The 21,442-nt window shown below is 33.7% G+C and overlaps 1 protein-coding gene across 10 annotated transcripts in view; it reads right to left on the reverse strand.

Moving 5' to 3' along the window:
• The window catches only part of LOC106884361 (armadillo repeat-containing protein 8), a 66,959-nt gene that overhangs the window by 25,167 nt on the left and 20,350 nt on the right, over positions 1-21,442 (reverse strand). For 5 of the 10 annotated variants that reach the window (XM_089343112.1, XM_014935712.3, XM_014935716.3 and 2 more), the window contains exons 4-13: positions 20,710-20,858; positions 19,668-19,765; positions 18,552-18,644; positions 17,407-17,487; positions 17,224-17,302; positions 16,954-17,105; positions 15,234-15,443; positions 13,684-13,770; positions 11,500-11,664; positions 9,554-9,658 (exon numbers count right to left, since the gene is read on the reverse strand). In XM_089343112.1, coding sequence (XP_089199238.1) covers positions 9,554-9,658; positions 11,500-11,664; positions 13,684-13,770; positions 15,234-15,443; positions 16,954-17,105; positions 17,224-17,302; positions 17,407-17,487; positions 18,552-18,644; positions 19,668-19,765; positions 20,710-20,858 — 1,219 coding nt within the window. The remainder of the gene's footprint in view (positions 1-9,553; positions 9,659-11,499; positions 11,665-13,683; positions 13,771-15,233; positions 15,444-16,953; positions 17,106-17,223; positions 17,303-17,406; positions 17,488-18,551; positions 18,645-19,667; positions 19,766-20,709; positions 20,859-21,442) is intronic. The other 5 variants (XM_014935717.3, XM_014935715.3, XM_014935711.3 and 2 more) reach the window with 1 other exon arrangement.

A 21,442-nucleotide genomic window follows, 5' to 3' on the forward strand; every position in this document is an offset into this window, starting at 1 on the left:
ATCCATTGTAAAGACTTTATTAATGACCTATGAACATTTCGATGCAATATCCCGACTCACTCCTGTATGTTATAAAATATGGAATATTGTATCCAATAACTTTACACCACTGTATGCGGTGGCTATATAAACAATGTGTTCAGAGACAAGAGTGGGTTAGATGAGTGCTGATGAAGGGGTAAAAACCCCCGAAATATGGTATATACACTCATTACCCATTTTTGTCTCCAATCTCATTGTTTGTTTACAACTGACGTCTCAATACAAAATGTAGCAAAAATTCAGTGTAGGCTATAATTTCTGTAAAAATAAACTTAACAAAATAATATAATGAGTACTGTTAACGCAGTAGGACATGGTATATTGACTCATAAACACATTTAATATACAAGGTTGACCAAAAATTTCCCAACAATAGATAAAAATTCTATAAATACTATCCATAATTCTGTATTGACTCGAATGGAAAAATGTGTCACTCAAGGACTTCAGTTTGAACAATTTTCATAAGGTTTCATATTTAGATGCTTTTATTAAATTCATTCAGTTGTTAAACAAACAAATCTTGGAATTAAATGGTTTTGATTTACTGTCAGGTGACATTTGTCCAACCCTTACATTATATTATATTATGGTTGCATAACGAAATGCCACGTGCCTACAAATCTTTAATAAGCAAATGATCTGCTGCAATCACATACTCCCATATTAAATAGCACAAACATGAACAACTACAATAATAGCACAAAAAAAAAGAATAAATAACTTGAAAAACAACACACAAGGATGGGAATTTCAGATGTCAAAAACAGAAATTTGAAGAGCTTTGTGAAAAAACAAAATTTATGGTAGGAGGTACTTATTTAGAAATTCTACCAAATGAACTACAATTAAAAAGTGATTTAGCTACCCTAATATGAAAAATCACATGTAGTTTTTAAAATAACAGATGTGACAAACAAGTGAACCGGCTCGAAAGGAAAACAGGAAGTAGAGAACACACTGAAAAGTCATTATTCAATTTACTACAAAAGGATGACAGACATGAAGCCTTCAAAATAGATGAAAAAATTACATTTTTATGATGAAATATTCAAAATGAAATTAAGAACAGGAAGTTTCCTGTAATTTTGACTCCATTATGATTAGGTAGTTAAACCTTGTTTTCATTTTGCCTTCTGTTATTATTTTCATCATTAATTTTGAAGATTTATATATATGCACAGGCACGGCTGTTTGGTTTACAAGTTCACTTTGCAACTACATGGTTTGGGGTTCAGTCCCATTATGTGGAACCTTGGACAAATGTCTTCTACTACAACACCAGACCAAACAATGCTTGTGAGTGAATTTGGTAGATGGAAACTGTGTGGAAGCCCGACATCATCATTTAACGTCTGCTTTCCATGCTGGCATGGGTTAGACAGTTTGACTAGAACTGGTAAACTAGAGAGCTGTACCCAGTTCCAGTCTGATTTGGCATGGGTACTTTTACATGTCATATATATATATATATATACACACACACATATGTAAATATGTGTGTATATGTATACATCATCATCACCATCATTTAACATCCGCCTTCCATGCTGGCACAAGTGGGATGGTTTAACAAGAGCCAGCCAGGCAGAAGCCATCACCAGATTTCTGTAACTGTTTTAGTAGGATTTGTACAGCTGGATGCCCTTCCTAACATCAACCACTCAGCAGAGTGGACTCAGTGCTTTTTATATGGCACAAGCATAAGCGAGATCAGTTTTGGCAAGGCTTTTACAGCTGGACGCCCTTCCAAATGCCAACCATTTTACAGTATGGACTGGGTGCATTTAAGTGGCACCTGCACTGACAGGGTCACCAAGTACTTGCAAGACAGGAAGAAACGTAAAAAAAACAATAAAAAGAAAAAGGAAATAAAAAACAATTGGGTCATCCCATAAATAATGCAGTTTTTTTTATACTTCCTTTACTTTTCAAAATTCAGATAAACAAAGTTCTTTTTTAATTTAAAATATACTCTCCTTCATTTTCTACAATGTGCTTCCATCTATCTGGTAGACTTACAAGGCCCCTCTTCCAAAATTCACTTGTCCGTGACGAAAAATACCCCTCCAGTACTGTTCTCACCTTGTCTACAGAATTCATATTTTTTCCATCCAAATGATTTTGAAGACTGTGGAATAAACGATAATCAAATGAGGCAATGTCCAGCAAATATGGTGCCTGGGCATCGTTTCCCATTCAAACTGCTCCAACCTTTGGAATGTCATCCTTGGTGTATGTGGCCAAGCATTATCCTGATGGAAGAACACCTTTCATCTTGAAACCAAAGATGGTCATTTTTCTTCTAGTGCTGACTTGAATGACTGGTTGAATGACCAAATCCAAGCTTCTCCACAATTCCTCGACAATTACGATGGGATTTTGTTCCACTAGTGTTTGCAGGACATTCTCATCAAGTTCAGGATGAGGCTCATCTTCTCGGCTGTAGTTTCTGGCTCAGAATTTCTGGAACCACCGTTGACACTGACTTACGCTTATTGTCTGATCCCCATATACTGCATTAATATTCCTCGCACTTTCCATTGCGTTGTTGCCTTTATTGAACTCATAAAGCAAAATATGCCAAATATGCTCCTTTGTCACTTCCATTATAGCTTTGAAAAAATAACTGTTAAAATCAAACTGCACTCTTCAAAACTTGCACTAAGAATAAGGACAAGGTAAAATTACTACCTGCTTTTACAGCAAGTCAATGCAAGTAGTTTATCCTGTCCCCTTCCAACTTTTAGTTCATGCAATTGAAAAAACTGCATTATTTATGGGATGACCCAATATATGTGTGCATATATGTATTTGTCCTCCTCCTACCATCATTCGACCACCAGTGTTGGTTTATTTATATCCCCCGTAACTTAGTGGTTAACCAAAAGAGACTGATAGAATAAGAGCTAAACATAAAAAAATAAGTATGAGAGTCAATTTGTTTGACTAAACCCTTCAAACCTCAGCATGGCCACAGTCCAATGTAAATATGCACATATATATTTGATAATATCTAGTGTTGGTTGGTTTCTCTTTACACTTTACATGGGTGAGGAAGAAAGAGTAAAAGAGTGATACAGAGAGAGTTAACATAAGAGGTGAAGAATGAATGCACATACTAGGCTTTGTGTCAGGCAATGAGTAAAAGAATATAACACACACAGTGAGAGAGAGAGAGAGGAGGAGAGGGATTCAATAATGCAAGAAGCACCAATCACTGTTACATTTGTGTGAAAGAGTGTAGGTCCTTAACAGGACTAAACCTTCTGAGTTCTTTTAAAGGACTTAGAAAAACCGAAGGACCACTGCAATAAGTGCATGAATCTGAGACAGGGATACGTTGAATAAAATTATAATTAACTGATACTCCTGTATTTTCTTTTACCCAAAGCCAGGAACTTTTCAGTACCCCCGTGTGTGTGTTTGTGTGTGTGTGTGTATATATATTTGTTCACTATCTTCAGCTCTCTCCCCACCTCTAAACATCTGTAACTCTCTTTTCATACTCTTATCAACTTACCCTCCCATCTTTCTCAATCCTCTGTCCACAATCTCTCTTACACTCACCTTCATGTACCCTGAGAGTATGCACTGACACCCTATCACTAACCATCGTTGTGTTCCTTCAAGCTACTCCAACCCACCCTTATATAATGCAGAATAGCCATGTATCTCCTCTATAGTAACACACCTAAGCCTGTCTCTCTATCATACTTTCACATCTGGCATAAAGCCACCTCTCCCAACTTCAACCCCACTCAGCAAGGAAGCGTTTTCTTTGTCTTGCAGGTTAATTGGCAACTTCACTGATGTCAGATAAAAGTACCCAGTACACTCTGGTAAAGAGTTTAGCAATTACAAAGGCATCCTGCTTGAGAAACCATTCCAAAGCAGATATTGCAGCATGATACAGCCCTCTGATTAATTGAATCCTGTCAAACCACCAAGACACATATACTAATTTTCTACAGAAAGACCTAGATGCCATATATAAATGGGCTGAGGACAACATGCAATTTAATGCAAGCAAATTCCAAGTCCTCTGCTACCAGCTAATTAATGCTCAGAAGTCACAATAATAATATTTTGGACCAAAAGGAACAGCAATCCTAGAATCACATGCGGTGCATGATCTTGGGATTGATATGAGCAACAATGCCTCGTTTCACATGCATGTCACCAAGATGGTGGCAGTGTGCAAGCGGATGGCCGGATGGATTCTGAGAACCTTCAGAACAAGGGACCAGAAAACTATGCTGGTCCTATGGAGGACATTTGTCCTCGGCCATCTGGACTACTGCTCTCAACTGTGGTCACCTTACACTGTAGGATTAATAGCAGAATTTGAGGCGGTTCAGTGATACTACATGAGGAAGATTGCATCAATGAAACAGCCAAGCTACCGGGAGAGAATGAAGGAACTACGACTCTACTCACTGGAGCGAAGACAGAAGTATGCAGTCATGTATGTGTGGAAGATACTGGAGGGGGGCTGGCACCAAACTTTGAAATTGAGAGTTATATCAGACCCCAAACTGGACGTCACTGCACTGTTCCAAAAGTCCCAACTGTCTCATCTAGAGTGAGAACCATATACTGCAATACCTTGGGATTCAAGGGCCCACAGCTATTTAACTCCTTGCCAAAACATCTGAGGGATCTCCAAGGAGTGGGAGATGTTTTCAAGAAACAACTTGACCTCTTGCTATCCAAGATCCCAGATGAACCAATATCAGGGCCGGAAACTCAAAAGAGTGCAGCAGTATCAAACTCCCTCCATGAAGAGCCAAGCCTATAGAATTGACCAATTAAAAGGTGATTACACTGACAGTGCCCCAGCATGGCCACAGCCTCAAGACTGAAACATATAGAAGAAAATATACATATATTTCACTTTGATCTTAGCCAAAAGGTCTCTCACACACACACACACACACACACACACAAACAAACATATATATATGTTATACATATATACGTGCATATACATATATACATACACCCCACCCATGCCAGCATGGAAGGCAGACGTTAAATGATGATGATATACATGCATATACACACACACACACATACATTATTCATACACACATCACCCTTTCAGTAGTATTAGGTGTATTGCACATCTATGTATATACACATATGCATCTGCAATGATATTCATGTACACAAAAACATAAATTGATGTATATATTGTATGCACACATACAGACACACACACACACACACACACACATACAGACACACACACACACACTGAGGGCACATAAACCAAGAGAGAGAAAACTTAGGTTACTGTGGGACAGTGAAAACAATCGTATGTAGGCAAAAAAAAAACACTCATATAATCAAATAGGAAATAAATAATCACAGGCAAATCAAAATCACCGCATATTGCAGATTGCCAACTAATGATGGAAGACTACTGTTTTTCATGCCAATTGAACATTGATTATCTTCCATTGCCAAATACTTCACGGACAGCATGAGAAACTAAACATGATAAAATCAAATTCTCTCTTTCTGACTTCATTTCTTACATCATTACTTTAGTATTTTGTGAACAGATTTTAGCTTAAAATACCTGCAATCAATATGATTGAACTATACCGTTAGTTAATTGTATTTATGTCTTCAATTAGTTGATTTTATCCTATCAATATCTTATATTTATTTGATTTTATCTTTGCATGTGTCCAGTGAATGCTTCCATTTTGTTTACGTAATCTAAATATTCTTTTTAATGGTTTCTTATTTCATTCTTCAAATTTCATTGAAAGATCAGTGACATGAAACTCAGGGTCATAAAATTTGAAGTCTCAGCTTTTCAGCTTTAATGATTGTTTGTGTGTGTGTGTGTACACACACATACACATAACACCAAACTTGAAACCAAGGAACAATACACCTAGTTAAAAAGATTCTAACCAAATGGGAAGTTAACTGAATTACATGAAAATATTTCATATATTTTCATGTTTTATTGGTATTATGTACAAGATTCTGGAAGTACAACATGCACTAGTCCCTCACATAGTACAACAAAGTGTTGTACCTAATGACTGACATAGCATCATCAAATGCAACAAAGGCAAATGAGATGCTCCAAAAAGGTGCAACAACAGAAGCATCAAATTGATGATGGAAGTTATGGAACAAAGCTAATCAGGGAGAGAACTCCCTTGAATAAGAAGCTATTGGGGTTGTGCCAGGATGAAGAACTGCTAATGCTCTCTTTATAAAACAAATACAGAAATTCTTAACCCAACAAGCAATCCCCAGTACTTAATTTTCATTGACCTGAAACAGGCTTTAACAGGGTGCTTTGATAAAACTACAGTGTAGATTGGCAGTTACTTAGGAAACAGTGTTAATGAATGGCTTGTAAGTACTGTCCAAGCTAATTACAGGAATGCTGTCAACAAGGTGAGTGATAACTACAAGCTTAATGAGGAATTTAGCATAAAAATAGTTAATCAGGGCTGGGTTCTCAACAAGATTTGAACTCAGAAGATAACAGGACATGACCAAATCAAACCAAAAATTCAATGTATTGTTTGACATTGTACCAATTCTGCTGGCTATGATGTATACATAAATACATACACACTAACATGTCCATCTCATACACACAATATATATATATAGCATTACAAGTAAATTAAATTTTATCAAACTAAAGGACTTGTACAATTAGCCCTTTTCACCAACATGTTATAAAATCATGATGAAAATATTTTCTTTATATGCTCAAATGTTTCAAAGGATATTTATAATATACAGATGTCACTGTCATAGAATGGCTCTCTAATGAGTCATAGTGTAGTAAATAAAACCACTAAAATAATGGTTTAGTAGCTCAATCTCTACCTGAGCACAGGTAACTAGAAATATAGTGATTGAACCTTAACCAGTTTAATATCAAGCTGCCTGAGACTGCCTGTACCAAAAACACAAGACATAATACACAAAAAGCCTACAATAATTAAATATCATCAAGTATTAATTTGCATAAATACAGAAAATCACCAAATGACATACAAAAAATACTGAGATTTCTTTCAACATCATTTTATGTTACCCAAAAATGCTACTACATTTCAAATAGATCTTTAAACTAACTCTTAAGATCAATAACCAATTGCTTTCCTTGTTCAACAATTCAGTTTAACTTATGTAGCTCACATTAAATTTTACTTTTTCTCTGGTGATTTAAAAAAAATATGACCAAAAATTAGAATGGCAATACATATTTTTTAACAGTTTAAAAACATATAACAATGACATGTCCTTAAGATACTGGCTTATGCGTTGAACAGTTGATGTGTTAAATCTATGTCCTGGGCAAAATACTAACATTAAAGGAATCAATCCACATTGCTTGAAATAAGTATCACATAAAGGTACAGCTCACTACTATAAGAAGCAGCTGACTGTATAACTGACAAATTTTTGTTAGTTCACCAAACCCAAATCTTCTTATGGGTTGCTGAGTACTACAAATATTAGAGAGGAGTATCATATGACTGAAGCCATCTCACTGAAAGCTTAGCCTACAACCAAAATTATTAGGTTCATTCTATCAGCGAAGCAATGAGTATAAGTTTAATTTAAAGTAAAAGTTTATGCAGATATTACTTACAACATTAGCAATCAATAAAAATTATTGTGTAAGTTTAAAATTGCTAAATAAAATATTCAAAATAGTAAAGTTAATAGCATCATTTTGTAGAATTAATGGATTCAAATATAAATATTTGCAAGAACTGTACTGAACAATCACCTATGTCCTGTCAAATACGTGGTTAGTGATGTGTGTTGAAACTTATTTGAATTTTCAAGACATTAAGTGGTTGAAAAACATCTCTTTATCAGAAAAGAATGTCAGCCTATTACAGCTTTTACTTATGAAACGGTTTGAATACAAACTGCAATCTAACAAACATGTGTCATAATACAATACCTCAGTACTGCTTGCCAAATGAACTGTACAAAGGCACCTCTGCATGGTACATATTTATAACAAGGTGGAATCAACCATTCAAGGTTAAATGAAACACAGCACAACCAAGAGATTTAGCAATTTATCAACAAAACTCATCCAACTGCAACTTTCCAAGATTTATCAAGAGTCAAAGAATTATTAAACACAATATATCAAAGAGAGGTTTTTCATCCACGTTATTACAAGTTGAGGTTCATTTTCTCTAAAAATTTCAGTATTTTCAAAACAGAGATTTTTCACATAACCATTGCAAAAATGTGAAATGAATATGCTTTTAATAGTGAGAATATTTCACACTTAGTTAAGAATATACTAATATTAACAATGATGATTTGAGTGTGATTTAAAAGTGTAACAAGAAAAAAACTAATGAAATATTAAAATAATCAATTCATTACATAAAACAGAGGTTCTTCATTGATAAATAATCATTAAAAAGTTGAAAGAAATAAAAATAATAATCTGATCTTATAATCAAGGATTACATAATGTACCATTGAGCTATACATCAATGAGTTAATTTGCTCTAACTATTCAAGGCTCCAATGAAGCTGTAAGATGTTACTTAAACACTCAACTATGAGTCCACTGCATCTTATAGCAGAAACAGCTGTAAGCTAATGAAGTTCATAGAATAATCATTTATTCCTTCATCATCTTATTTTCTTATATATATATATATATATATATATATATAATCTTACTGTAAAACACTGTTAAAACCCATACATAGAGGAAATGGGTCTTACAACTATAAAAACATGATTCTGATTTAATTGGGTTTCATTCTAGTCTAATCAAGGCTATATAGGCTCTATAGTAAGATTGAAAGAAATCAATACAGATATCTGGAATTAATCATCTGGTGTAGACTGAAGGCAAAGATATGGCAGTGTCATTAAGAAGTTCAATTGGCAATCACACATTTTGATTCCACTATGCAGCACCTTGGGCAAGTGATCTACCATATCCTTAATTCAACCAAATTCCTGTGAGTGAAACTGGATAAACTGAAATCATGCAGATGTGCATCAGAAGAACTATGCCTGTTTTTGGATGGTAGAATTAATTTAGAGGACAGTGTACATTAACCATATGATCCTTGGATGCCATTAACAATCTAATTTGTTGCAAACATTTAGATTCCAGGTCTGTGGCTCAGAGTAAACCACAAGTCATTAGTTATGCTCATCCTGCAAAAATATCATAGATGATGCTCTTCTTCTTTTGAGTAAGCCATAAAAAAGCCATATGCACAAAAATTATGCAGCACACCATAGAAAGAGTAACTTAATTTTCTATATATATACATAAAAAAAATCTCTCTAAAATAATAATATTCTGAATATATATATATATATATATCTCACTCTAAAATAATAATATTCTGAAAATCAATTTTAAATAAAGATCATAGTATTACAATTAATAAATTGATTCTTTTTTCAAAAAAAAATGAAGAGAATAAAAAGTATGTTTATGAAAATGAAAATGAAAACTAACTTTTGCAAGTTCACTTACTTCCTTACTAGGGGAGAATTCTAGCATCAAATTGCATAGAGTTGAAGATGCAACACGTAATACTTCTTCAGGTCCATTCTGCAACATCTGTATCAGAGTATAAGAATAGAAAAAAATAGAATTTTAGCTCTGATCTAGAGATATATATATGAATTTCGAATATTTTCACAAGGTCAGAAATTTGAGGAGAGCCACAGTTGATTAAATTCATCCCCTTCATATTATGTGTACTTATTTTATCAAGCCTGTAGCGATGAAGGGTAAAGTGAACCTAGGTAAGATTTGAATGTAAAAGAACAACATTAAATGCTACAAATTGTTTAATATTAGTGTCTGTGTAACTTGTAAAGAACAAATATCTCAAGAGACTTCATTTGAAAGGCACCATTTTTTATTTTCCTCATTAAGTCATTTAGCCCAATTCAACAAAGCTTAACAGTATGAGATGTTTAGTATTTGGCTCGCTATATTAGTGAAATCAATGCATGAAACACATTTCTGATGTCTATTTCCTACCAAACAAGCTAAAAGAGAACAATACATATGCTGTTTACCAATTAATAGCTCTGCCTACATGTCATTAAACCTTTAGCATTTAGACCCGGCAACTAAAGTGAGATGGCAGCCACGCACGTCCAGCTCTGTTAAAAATACTCCTGATGTGTTGGGCAATATAATATGCTTGAGAAAACCTGTTGAGTCAAGTAAAACCAAAATCGTAGCTGGGGCCGGTGCCCCCTGGTTGGCTCCCATGCCGATGGCATGTAAAAGGCACTATCTGAACATGGTCGATGCCAGGTCCGCCTGACTGGCTGCTGTACCAGTGACACGTAAAAAGTACCAACCAATCATGACTGACACCAGTACCCCCTTACTAGTTCCTGTGCCAGTGGCATGTAAAAAGCACCATCCGAATGTGATCATTGCCAGGTCTGCCTTACTGGCTCATGCCGGTGGCATGTAAAAGCACCCACTACACTCTCGGAGTGGTTGGCATTAGGAAGGGAATGCAGCTGTAGAAAGTCTGCCAGACCAGATTGGAGCCTGGTGCAGCCACTGGCTCTCCAGACCTCAGTCAAACCGCCCAACCCATGCCAGCATGGAAAATGGACTTTAATCGATGATGATGATGATGATGATGATGATATCCAGCTGTTTCATGTTTAAACTGACCAAATCTGGCCTCTTACACTTACCCTACAATATCATTCTGAAAATAATCACATTATTGAAATCTCAAAGCTACAAGATAATGCATGATTAATTCAAAGCAATGTGACAGGGTAATCTGAATGCTGAAGGTTAAACTAACATTGTCCTAGTAATGTTTCTTTTCACAGACTCATGAGTCCAGCTCAATTTCACCAATCTAAAACAAGACCAATTCCTTTACATATTATATTTTATTGGGATTTAATGGTCAGATACACTTCTTTCTTTCAGACACCATAAAAGAGTGCATTTTTGGCACTAAGAGCAGAGGAATTATTTTGTTAGTATGTAAATCAGTGGTTTTCAACTAGGGTCCAAATGGCCCTTAGGGGTCCATATAAGATTTTGCTGTTAAAATTTATCAGCAATAAATTGATTATACTTCTACAATACACAAAATATTTTAACAATTTTTAAAAAACATAATTCTTAATAATATCTAATTATTATAAAAATATAATGATTTTTTAAACAATGAACGGTTATGAGGATCCATTTGAGTAAAATAGGAATCAAAGAAGTCCATTGATAAAAAAAATGGTTGAGAAACCTGGTTGATGAAACCTGAGTGGGTAATATGGAATTGTAATAATCAGGCCTCTCCTATTAACAGCATAAAGGAGTCATATAACCAAGTTACACATTCAGCTTGTCTAGAGTTTAACAAAATTCTACAGGACTTTTCATAAACACAGGTTAAAGAATACAGGTTTTACCTTAAGTAAAGGTTTCCATAAAGCATGATCTTGGAACGTTGTGCGTAATTGTTGGACCGAACGTGACAAACTGTGCAAACATCGCACAGCTGCTGCTTGAACTTTAACATCACTACTCTCCATGCCATTAGTAATGTGATCAATCAAATTTTCTGTTTCAATAATCTGTCAAAAATCAAATAGATTGCATATAAAATTATAGTAACAAACTTGAGAAAACGGTAGTGGGAATGGAGATATTAAAGCACGGTTGAAGTAGTATGGCGAGAGAAAAACTGGCTTATGAAAATATTACTATTAATATTCAGTATTAGATGAAATCATTAGTAATAACATATGCTCTCAGCCAAAAACTTGAATCACAGACAAATTGTATTGGAGAAAAAGAACAGAAATAAATGATATCAACACTAATTATTCAAAGGAAATCCACAGAAATAACATCAACAAAATTAGCATAGGCATGGCTGTATGATGAAGAAATTTGCTTTGCGCCCACACAGAAATATGGCATACACACAATAATTAATCTTTTATCAAATTTCTTGATGCTTAAACAAGATGATGAAAAGAAAAATATTACCTTAAAATGTAATTAAATAAAAATTTGTTCTCCTTTGTATAACTCTTCTAATTACTCTATCATTTACTCCCTCTCTTACTCTGTGTGTGTATGTATGTAGCATTCTTTCACTCTTTGTCTGCTATCAAACCTCATATGTGTACTCATGCTGCACCTCTTATGTTAACTTGTTCTGTATTTCTCTTTTATTCTCTCTCTCTCTCTCTCTCTCTTTCTATATGAAGTGTGACTGGAAAAATCAACCAACCAATCCAGATTTATATCAGCAACTATTATTATTAAGGTGGTAAGCTAGCAGAATCATTAGCAAGTTAGACAAAATACTTAGTGGCATTTCATCCATCTTTAGATTCTGAACTCAAATTCCATCAAGGTCGACTTTCATCCTTTCAGGGTCGATAAAATAAGTACCAGTTGAGTACTGAGGTTGATGAAATTAGCTAACCCCTTGCGTAGAAATTACTGGTCTTGTGCCAAAATCTGAAACCATTATTATAAGGTGGCAGAATCGTTGCCATGCTGGACAAAATGCTTGGCAGCATTTCTTCCTGCTTATACAATCTGAGTTCAAATGCCACTGAAACTGACTTCACCTTTCATTCTTTTGGGTTGGATAAAATAAGTAACAATTAAACACTAGGGTCAATCTAATTGACCAGTCTCCTCCCACCAAATTTCAGGCCTTGTGTCTATAATAGAAAGGATCATTATTGATGTTTTAGTTATTATTAAGGTAACGGGCTGACAGAATTGTTAGCAGGCTAGGCAAAGTGCTTAGTAGCATTTTATCCATCTTTAGGTTCTGAGTTCAAATTCCACCAAGGTTGACTTTGTCTTTCATCCTTTCAGAGTCAATAAAGTAAGCACCAGTTGAGCACTAGGGTTGATATAATTGACTTACAACTTGCTGTCCTTGTCCCACAATTTGAAACCATTATTATTATTATTATACACATGTATTCTACATTGTAATGAATAAATTGAATATTGGGGTCTGTGGTTGTTGTTTTTTATACTTAGATGTAACTCAGGGTATATATATATATATTAATTTATTTTTTGGTGCTTATGTTCTCTCCCCCCCCCCCCCCATTTCTAAAGTCAAACATCATTGTTGTATGTCTATTTTTGCATGTTGACACAGGTTGGATGGTTCATTACAGTTTATGTCAGCTTGCAAACACAACAGAAACCCAACTAACTTTGATGTTGTGGTTGAAGTACATTTTATCATGCCAACAGCACAAGAGAATTTGTCACATGTGAGGTGCAGAAAGCAAGCCCTCCCTCTCTACCCAGTATCAGTTACTATTTAGAGTTATTGCTGTCTTAGACAAAAGCTGACTCGCAATACAGCTTGCACAGTCTATGTCTTGCTTGCTTGTTCAATTTTTAACATATTTTGTATAGCTGGATGCCTTTTCTATCTCCAGTCATTTTACACAGTGCACTGGGTATAATTTTATCATGCCATCAGCACTACAGAGATTATTCCATGCAAGGAGAATTAAAGGATCTGCATAACTCTGTATCAGAGTTACAGCCTTCTTAGACAAACAGCTTGTGATCTGACTTGTAGTTCCTATGTTTTGCTTGTTTACCTTTTTGCGAATATCTTCATCATTGGCTCCAAGAGAAGCAAATGCTTTGAATGCTGCCTGTTTGAGTTCATTACCCCAATGAATATCCTGAAAAAGTCACACAAAAAAAAGGAATAAACAGAAAATGTAAGAAACAAGGTAATAACATAATAAATAAATTTATACAGCAGAGAGAACATTATACTAAATACAATCTTCATCTGATGTGTTATTGATATTTAATGTAAGATGCATATTATAAAAATGATTCATTTTAAAAATTATAACAGAATAACTACTTAGAAATAAGTGTGTGTATAGGATAGTGAATATTTAAAAACAACAACTTTTTCAAATATTCAATATCCAGCATCAATATTCACACTCCATTTTTTTCTTTTTTTTTTTTTGACTGTTGAATGGGTGGAATAGATCTCACAGAAGCTAGCATCCTTTTGCATTCCTTTATCTTCTGGCATACAGAACAACAGAGAAAATTAGCAAACATTGTTTTTGGCAAGATTTTTATAGTTAATTGCTTTTCCTATCACAAACTACTATACAACATAGAATGGAAGCTTTTTTTTTTTGAACCAACAGTACTTTTATTTTGCTGAATTTTAAATTTTATTAGTGTCTCATATTCCATCACAAAATTTGGGACCAAAATTGTAGAATCTATTATAAATGTAAATGCATCTTAACTCTCATCAGATTTTCAAATTCTGCCACTTAAACTGGGTTTCATGGTGTGAAGTGAATGCATGTTAAATTTTCTTCAACCCAGACCAGCATAAAAAACGGGCATTAAAGGTTAAAGGATGATGATGACAGAATCTCAGCCTATCTTAGACAACATTCTCACATAGTTTTGTGGCTACTCCTAACAATTAGATGAACTGAAGCAATGTAGTATACAATGATCATCCAGTAACACAACAAAAAAAACCATTGTGATTTGAATTCATGATCTATGAATAAGTAATCCAAAATCCAAGTCATCCCTTGAACCGTTTAGCTTTCAGATTATTCTGTCAAATGTAATACTTATTTATTCACATTGTTTTGAATTATTCATATTCATGCAGTCGCCATTGCTGCTGCCACTGTTACCAGCATTATCATCATCTTTTAACATCTGTTTTCCATGCTGGCATGGTTGGACAGTTTGACAGGAGCTGGCCAGCTGGAGAGCTGCCCAGCCACCAATTGTCTGTTTCAGAAAGGTTTCTACAGCTGGATGCCCTTCCTAATGCCAACCACTTTACAGAGTGTACTGGGTGCTTTTCATGTGGAAAGCACTATATTGTAGGCATGAGATTTCAATGACATGATTGTTTATTTTTAGAATGATATTGTAGGGTAGGTATGAGCGGTCAGATCTGGCATGTTTAAACATAAAACAAGTAGAATATCTGGGCCTGATATGGCCAGTTTAAATACTAATGGTTTAAGTTGATTCCAGCAGGATATGAACACAGAAATAGAAGGTATCAAACTAGTTTGCAATAAAATGACTAGTTTGGTACAATCCATTTAAAATGAAATACTAGAACAATAAAACAACATACTTTTTTTTGTGTGTTCTGTGTACTACTGATCTGTTGGACACTGGTGTATTTTAAATAATCAGATAGAGTTCGAATTAGGTGATCTGAAATGGAAGCCACTTTCTGCAGCTCAGAGTTTACTTCAATGAGATACGCTAGAGTTTCTGCTCCTTCCACATTTTCTTCTAAAGTACGGTCCTTCTTGCACATACGAATTAAAGTAGGTAAAGTCTGTGAAAGAGAAAACGATAATAATGTATTTAGAATAATAAGCTAATGAATTTCTTTATTATGTTACAAATCAAATATTCTTAAAAGGCATCAGTAATTTCTAGCCTGAATAAATTTGAACCACGTAATATAGTCAATTTAATCAGTATGCTACACGAATATACATCAACCTAGGAAAGTTGAATAACAAAGCAAATAGAAAGTTGAATAGCAAAGCAGATGGAAAGAGTAAATGCAGAGAATAAAGAAATATAACTTAATAATGCAAAATATTAGTACAGTATTAAGCCATCCACTACTCAAGAAGTAATAATAATAAATATACTTATGAATAAACTCTTAAAATTATTTGTAATGGGCAACAGAAGCGGAATTAGTTCATAATAGCAATCTGGGTATCATATTTAAAGCATATACATCGTTGAAAGCCTGCTGAACTGCAGTATTCATCACAAGACAGCATCATGAGATGAACTGCAGTTTAACAGGCTTTCAATGATGTATCTGCTTTATCTATGATACACAGCATCCAGCTACAGAAACCTAGCCAAAGCTTACAGTAGAGCTTGGCACAGTCCTCTGGCTTGCCAGCTCCTGTGACAGCCCAACACATGCCAGCTTAGAAAACAAACGTTAAATGATGATGATATTGATGTTATACCAATTTATTTAAGTATGAAAGAATAAAACTTGCGCTTATATATATATATATGTGTGTATATATATATATATACAATTTTATAAACCTAATATAAACAAAAAATAAAGTCGACTCTACTTGATTTCACTTCATAATCATGAAACATCAAAACAAGTTGAGTAATATGACATACAGAAATAGCTGTGTGGTTAAGTTCACTTCACAACTACAGGGTTTGGGGTTCAGTCCCACTGCATGACACTCTTTACTGTCAGTGCTATCTCTGCTACCCAAGTTATATTAATGATGATGATACATATTACTATTTGCTAGAAAGCATGAAACTTTAAGTTTAAAGGATAGACAATAGAAATTGTTGCTTTCCTACATTTCTCATGAAGACTAGAATAATATACAAGCAGGTTTCTCAATAAGAAACAAAACCAAATTGAATAAAATAAAAAGAAAAAGTAAAAGACTATTATATTACTAAAAGAAGTTATACTCTAAGAATATTTATTTGTCCTAGTATGAAAACCACCTGACTGCTTACTAGTTTGTAGTTACTTTGGTGCTATACTACAAATTCTTCTTCTTACCTGCTGTCAGTTAAATGATACAACATATATAGAGTGCTGTTTTTAATCAGAATATATCAAAGCACCAAGGAGGAAATAAAAACTCATGATTCTTTAAAGAGACTAACATTTTTAACTCAGTTGTTGTCATTCTACATTCAAAGTTAGTTTATGAAGCAGTAATAAAATAGAGGATTTTTTTGTTCACTTTTTTTTTTTATGCTAGCATGAAGACATTATTCTCTTAAGTTAAGGAATTGATGCCGGAAAGATTTTTTTTAAAGAGATTTACCTTCAACATTATTATTGGATCATTAGCCATAAGAGCTCCACCTCGATATAGGTAAGTTAGACATTTAGCAGCAGCCATTTGCATTTCTGATGTTTTATCTCGATTACGAAGTCGTACAAGCATTTCTGAAATAGTATCTCCTTTGCCATTATCTGAATGAGAAACAAAAAACAAAAACACAGTATATTACCATTTTCAAAATACTTTATCTATAAAATCTCAAATTCAAAAAATATAGTAAACAAAATGTTATATATAAAAAAGAAATACCATAGTTAGCAATAGCCTGTGCAACGTCTTCATTTTGGTAGCACATCACAGAGAAGCAACGAAGAGTTGGCATTTGAACCTAAAAAATATATTTTGTATTAGTTTTCCTATTTTGAGAGAAGTATTGTTACAAAAAAAAAAATATGGAAACAAAATACCAATAAGAATGTATAAGAATCTTACTTTATAAATATTACACTTCAAGAGTGGAGCTAAAGCTTCAATGGCACCATTACTGCACAGCATATTTTGATGTTCTGGAGTCTAAGATACAAGTGAAAAAAATTATTACAGGAACATAAAAAAATACAACTAATTTAATTTTTTTTTTAAATTACTACAATTCAGAAAATAAAATTAACTCTTAATCTTTGCTTGAATATAATACTTGCAATGTATTTCGTGAAGAATAGTTAAAACAAATTATAAACTGAAAATTATGTTCTTTTAAGAGAATTTAAGAGATAAACAGAAAATAAATAGATGAAGTTAACTCTAAGTAGCTGATTAGAATAATACTTGTTTCTAAATATTTATATCCAAGTTAAATTTTTTTATTAAATACAGTTTAAAATACAGATTAATATTCTGTATGATACTGCAATAAAACTTTACCAAATAATTTATGCATCAAGTTTTTGATTTTTGGTAAAATGTTAAAAATTTTGAGAAAGGTATGACCAAATTGAAAGACTTTATTTCTAACTCTAATTAAAGAGGAAATGACTATTATTTCCTCAATGTATAATAAGTGTTTCTTTACAATTTAGTGGAGTGGGTTAGTCTATTTACACCAACCACAGTTCTAAACTAGTATTTTATCAGAACCTTCAGAGGGATGAAAGGCAAAGATAACCTCAGCAGGATCTGAACCCAGAACTTAAAGTAGCAAGACAAATACCATAAAGTAATTTTTTCAGCTTTAACAATTCTACCAGCTCACCACCTTAAATACTTATTTAATAATAAAATAGGTTTGTAATTATTAAAAAAATACATGATATAATGTTTATAATGGGAACAGTAAATAATTAGAATTAAATATATTATAATGTAGTTATCCAGTGACTTTTCTATACTTTCATTTACAGGTTTCCTAACAATAACTCATCCTTAACCTCTATCGTTTGGTATTTTACAAGAAACTACTTTGTAATAAATTTTTTAATGTTTCAGTAGAATTACAATAGTTTACAAATAATACAAAAATTAACTTGAATATCTGAAAAGTGGCCATTAAAAAATAAGTAACTGAGAAATAGACTTTATAGAAAAGTTAATTTAATTAAGAGACAGAATAGAAGAAGCATACATAAAATATAGGTTACCTTGCAACAATTAGCAAATATGGTGGTAACACACTCTTGTGTACAAGATGATTTAGGCAGGACATTAATTAGTAAAGGGATTATACTGGAATCCTGATAACAGAAAATATGTGTTTTAGATATCAACTAAATTTGACAATACAATGACATTCTTTTTTTTTTTAATATTAAGTGCAAAAATGCAAACTGAGATAAATTAAAATATATTTTATTGTCCATGATGATGTGAGATCGCCATCAATTAAATGTTGGTGAAAGCAGTGTATACTGGAAGATTGGAGAAAGCCTTTGGCAGAGTACCCTGCTGTGTGATATGGTGGGCTCTGAAGAACCTAGGATTAAATGAGTGGCTTGTCAAAGCTGCACAGGTCATGCAAAGGTTTTGTCAGTAAAGTGAGAGTTAACCAAGAGTACAGTTATGAATTTAGTGTTCATCAGGGTTTGGTTCTCAGTCACCTCCCATGCATCATTCTTTCCCCCAGACCATAAAAGAGGAATTCAAGACCGGTTGCCCTTGGGAACTGCTATGCTGATGATCATACTCTCATCGCAAATTCTGTAACAGAACTAGAAAAGAAATTCCAGGTGTGGAAGCAAAACCTGAAATCGAAGGGCCTTAAAGTTAACTTAGCAAAGAATAAGGTTCTAGTAAGCAAAAAAATGGATAGGACCCTACCTCCATCAGGTAAATGGCCCTGAATGATGTGTAGGCAGGAATTCTATATAGTGTACCCAATGCAAGCTATGGACACACAAGATGCACAGTGGAATAATAAGAAGGTTCTCAGAGAAAGTAGTATTTGTATGTGGAAGATGCACAGGAGCCATGGATATATATATATATAATAGACTTCTGTATAGTTAGTCTACTAAACTTCATTCACAAGGTACCATAGTGGGATGGAACCCAAACCATGTGGTTATGAAATGAACTTCTTAACCTGACAGCTATATTCTTGACAAAGGCCTCAATATATAAAGATCATGATCTCAAGTGACAGGCTAGTGAAGGTATTAACCAAGTAGATCAATATAACATGAATCTAGAAATGGTCTTTTCACCATCATTATAATAAATATCAACATATGATGTAAACCAAAATAAAAATTACTCACCTCAAAAATGTGTTCTTTGGGAGCACTATTACAGAGAAAGACAGTACGAAGACAGCGTAAACAAGCTTCTACATATTTCAGATCATAATTAGCAAGTCCTGAAAATAAAAATACTTGATAGCTACTTAAATTTCAAACTAGTATTTAGAAGTTAAAGCAAATACAAACAAAAGAATTTTCTTACGTGTAAATATTTCACACAAAACATTTACATATGTTCTCTGATCACACTACTCTTACAGTAACAAACATGAAGACCTTAAGAATTTAAATGCAAGTAGATGTTTTGGCTTCAAATCTTTACTACAGCTCTTAAATCAATAAAATCATAACTAACAAGATATTATTTCTTGCAAATTATTTTGTTTGTTTAACTTCCAACAGAGATTTCAATGCAATTTTAGTATCTAACAATCATTATGCTGAGAGACCAAGACTGACTCTAGACAGAAGGAATATTTTACTTTTGAGAAAATTTTCATGAATTTCAACCAATGACACAATTTAAAATATTACAAGCACCTTACAAAATATTTCAAATATATAAATGCTATACATTCATTGCCATCATACTTATGAGAGTCAGCCTATAGTGAGTAGTTTTTACCACTTCATCCCAAGTAGCCCTTGGTCTTTCTGCTCAACAGGTTCTATCAATATTGAGTGCTCAACACTTCTTTATACAACTAACATCCCTTATACACATCACAAATTCATACCAATATAGTCTTCTCTCGTGCACACTACATTATTCCTCTTATATCAAGTTTGTCGCTCTGTATCCCATTGCTCATACACCTAAGATTTACACATCAAATTCCCACTGATACAAGAGTGATGCTATGGTAAGTATTCACCTGCATCAAACTAAATTACTTAAGCCTGTTATTACATGTACATTTAAAAAAGGGCTGGGGCTGAAAAAGTGTTAGTAAAAGAAAAGGGGCAGTAGTTGAAACAAGTCTGTGAAGCAATGCTGCATAATGCAATACCTACAACACTTCATTTGAAAGAGAAACATAGATGAAAGAATGTACTCAACTGTTGCCAGCAAGTAATATAGGTACTGAACCAGCTTCTATTAAACTGACAATGTTGGCTTCTGTGCCTTTTGATAAACTCCCCAAAACCACAGAGCATTCTATCTTCAGATCCAAAGGGATGTTATCATGCATCATCCACTGAAGTAACCTAGATAGAAAAATAAAACAAAATATTCAGTAAAACATCCAAAAAAATTGCTTCATGCATTCCACTTTCAAATACATCATAATCCTTGCCAGTTAAACTTGAATGTTTTCTTTACTCCAACATTTTAACATCGAAGACATTTTGATTTCATTAAATATTAAGAAAGTCAATCAGAGAAACCAACATCCAATTATTATAGTTCAGTTCCTGTCATTACTGCTGCCATCCTTCCTATCGTCATTGCCATTATCTTTTTGAGATCTCCCCATTTTGTTTTTTGTACATATGTCAATACTATTTTGAAATCATATTGGGTTTTTTTCTTCCACGCTATTATAAGTTAGATGGGTTCATAACACAGCATTACTCTGTGCATACCAAGTAAATGCCACCTTATCTGAAGTACAATCTAACTCAGGTCCTCACTAATTACTATTTTACAAAGTTTTCTCATTTTACCTCTGCAATGGAACATTTCAATAATAATCAATGCCCCTCTTTTGCATAGTATATACCATACATTTATATTATATGTTCAGACCATTGTAATCTGCTGCATACTTCAGCCATTTGTTAAATTAACA

Source organism: Octopus bimaculoides, chromosome 2 (genome assembly GCF_046866305.1).
Source record: "Octopus bimaculoides isolate indiv1 chromosome 2, ASM4686630v1, whole genome shotgun sequence".
Lineage (NCBI taxonomy): Eukaryota > Metazoa > Mollusca > Cephalopoda > Octopoda > Octopodidae > Octopus > Octopus bimaculoides.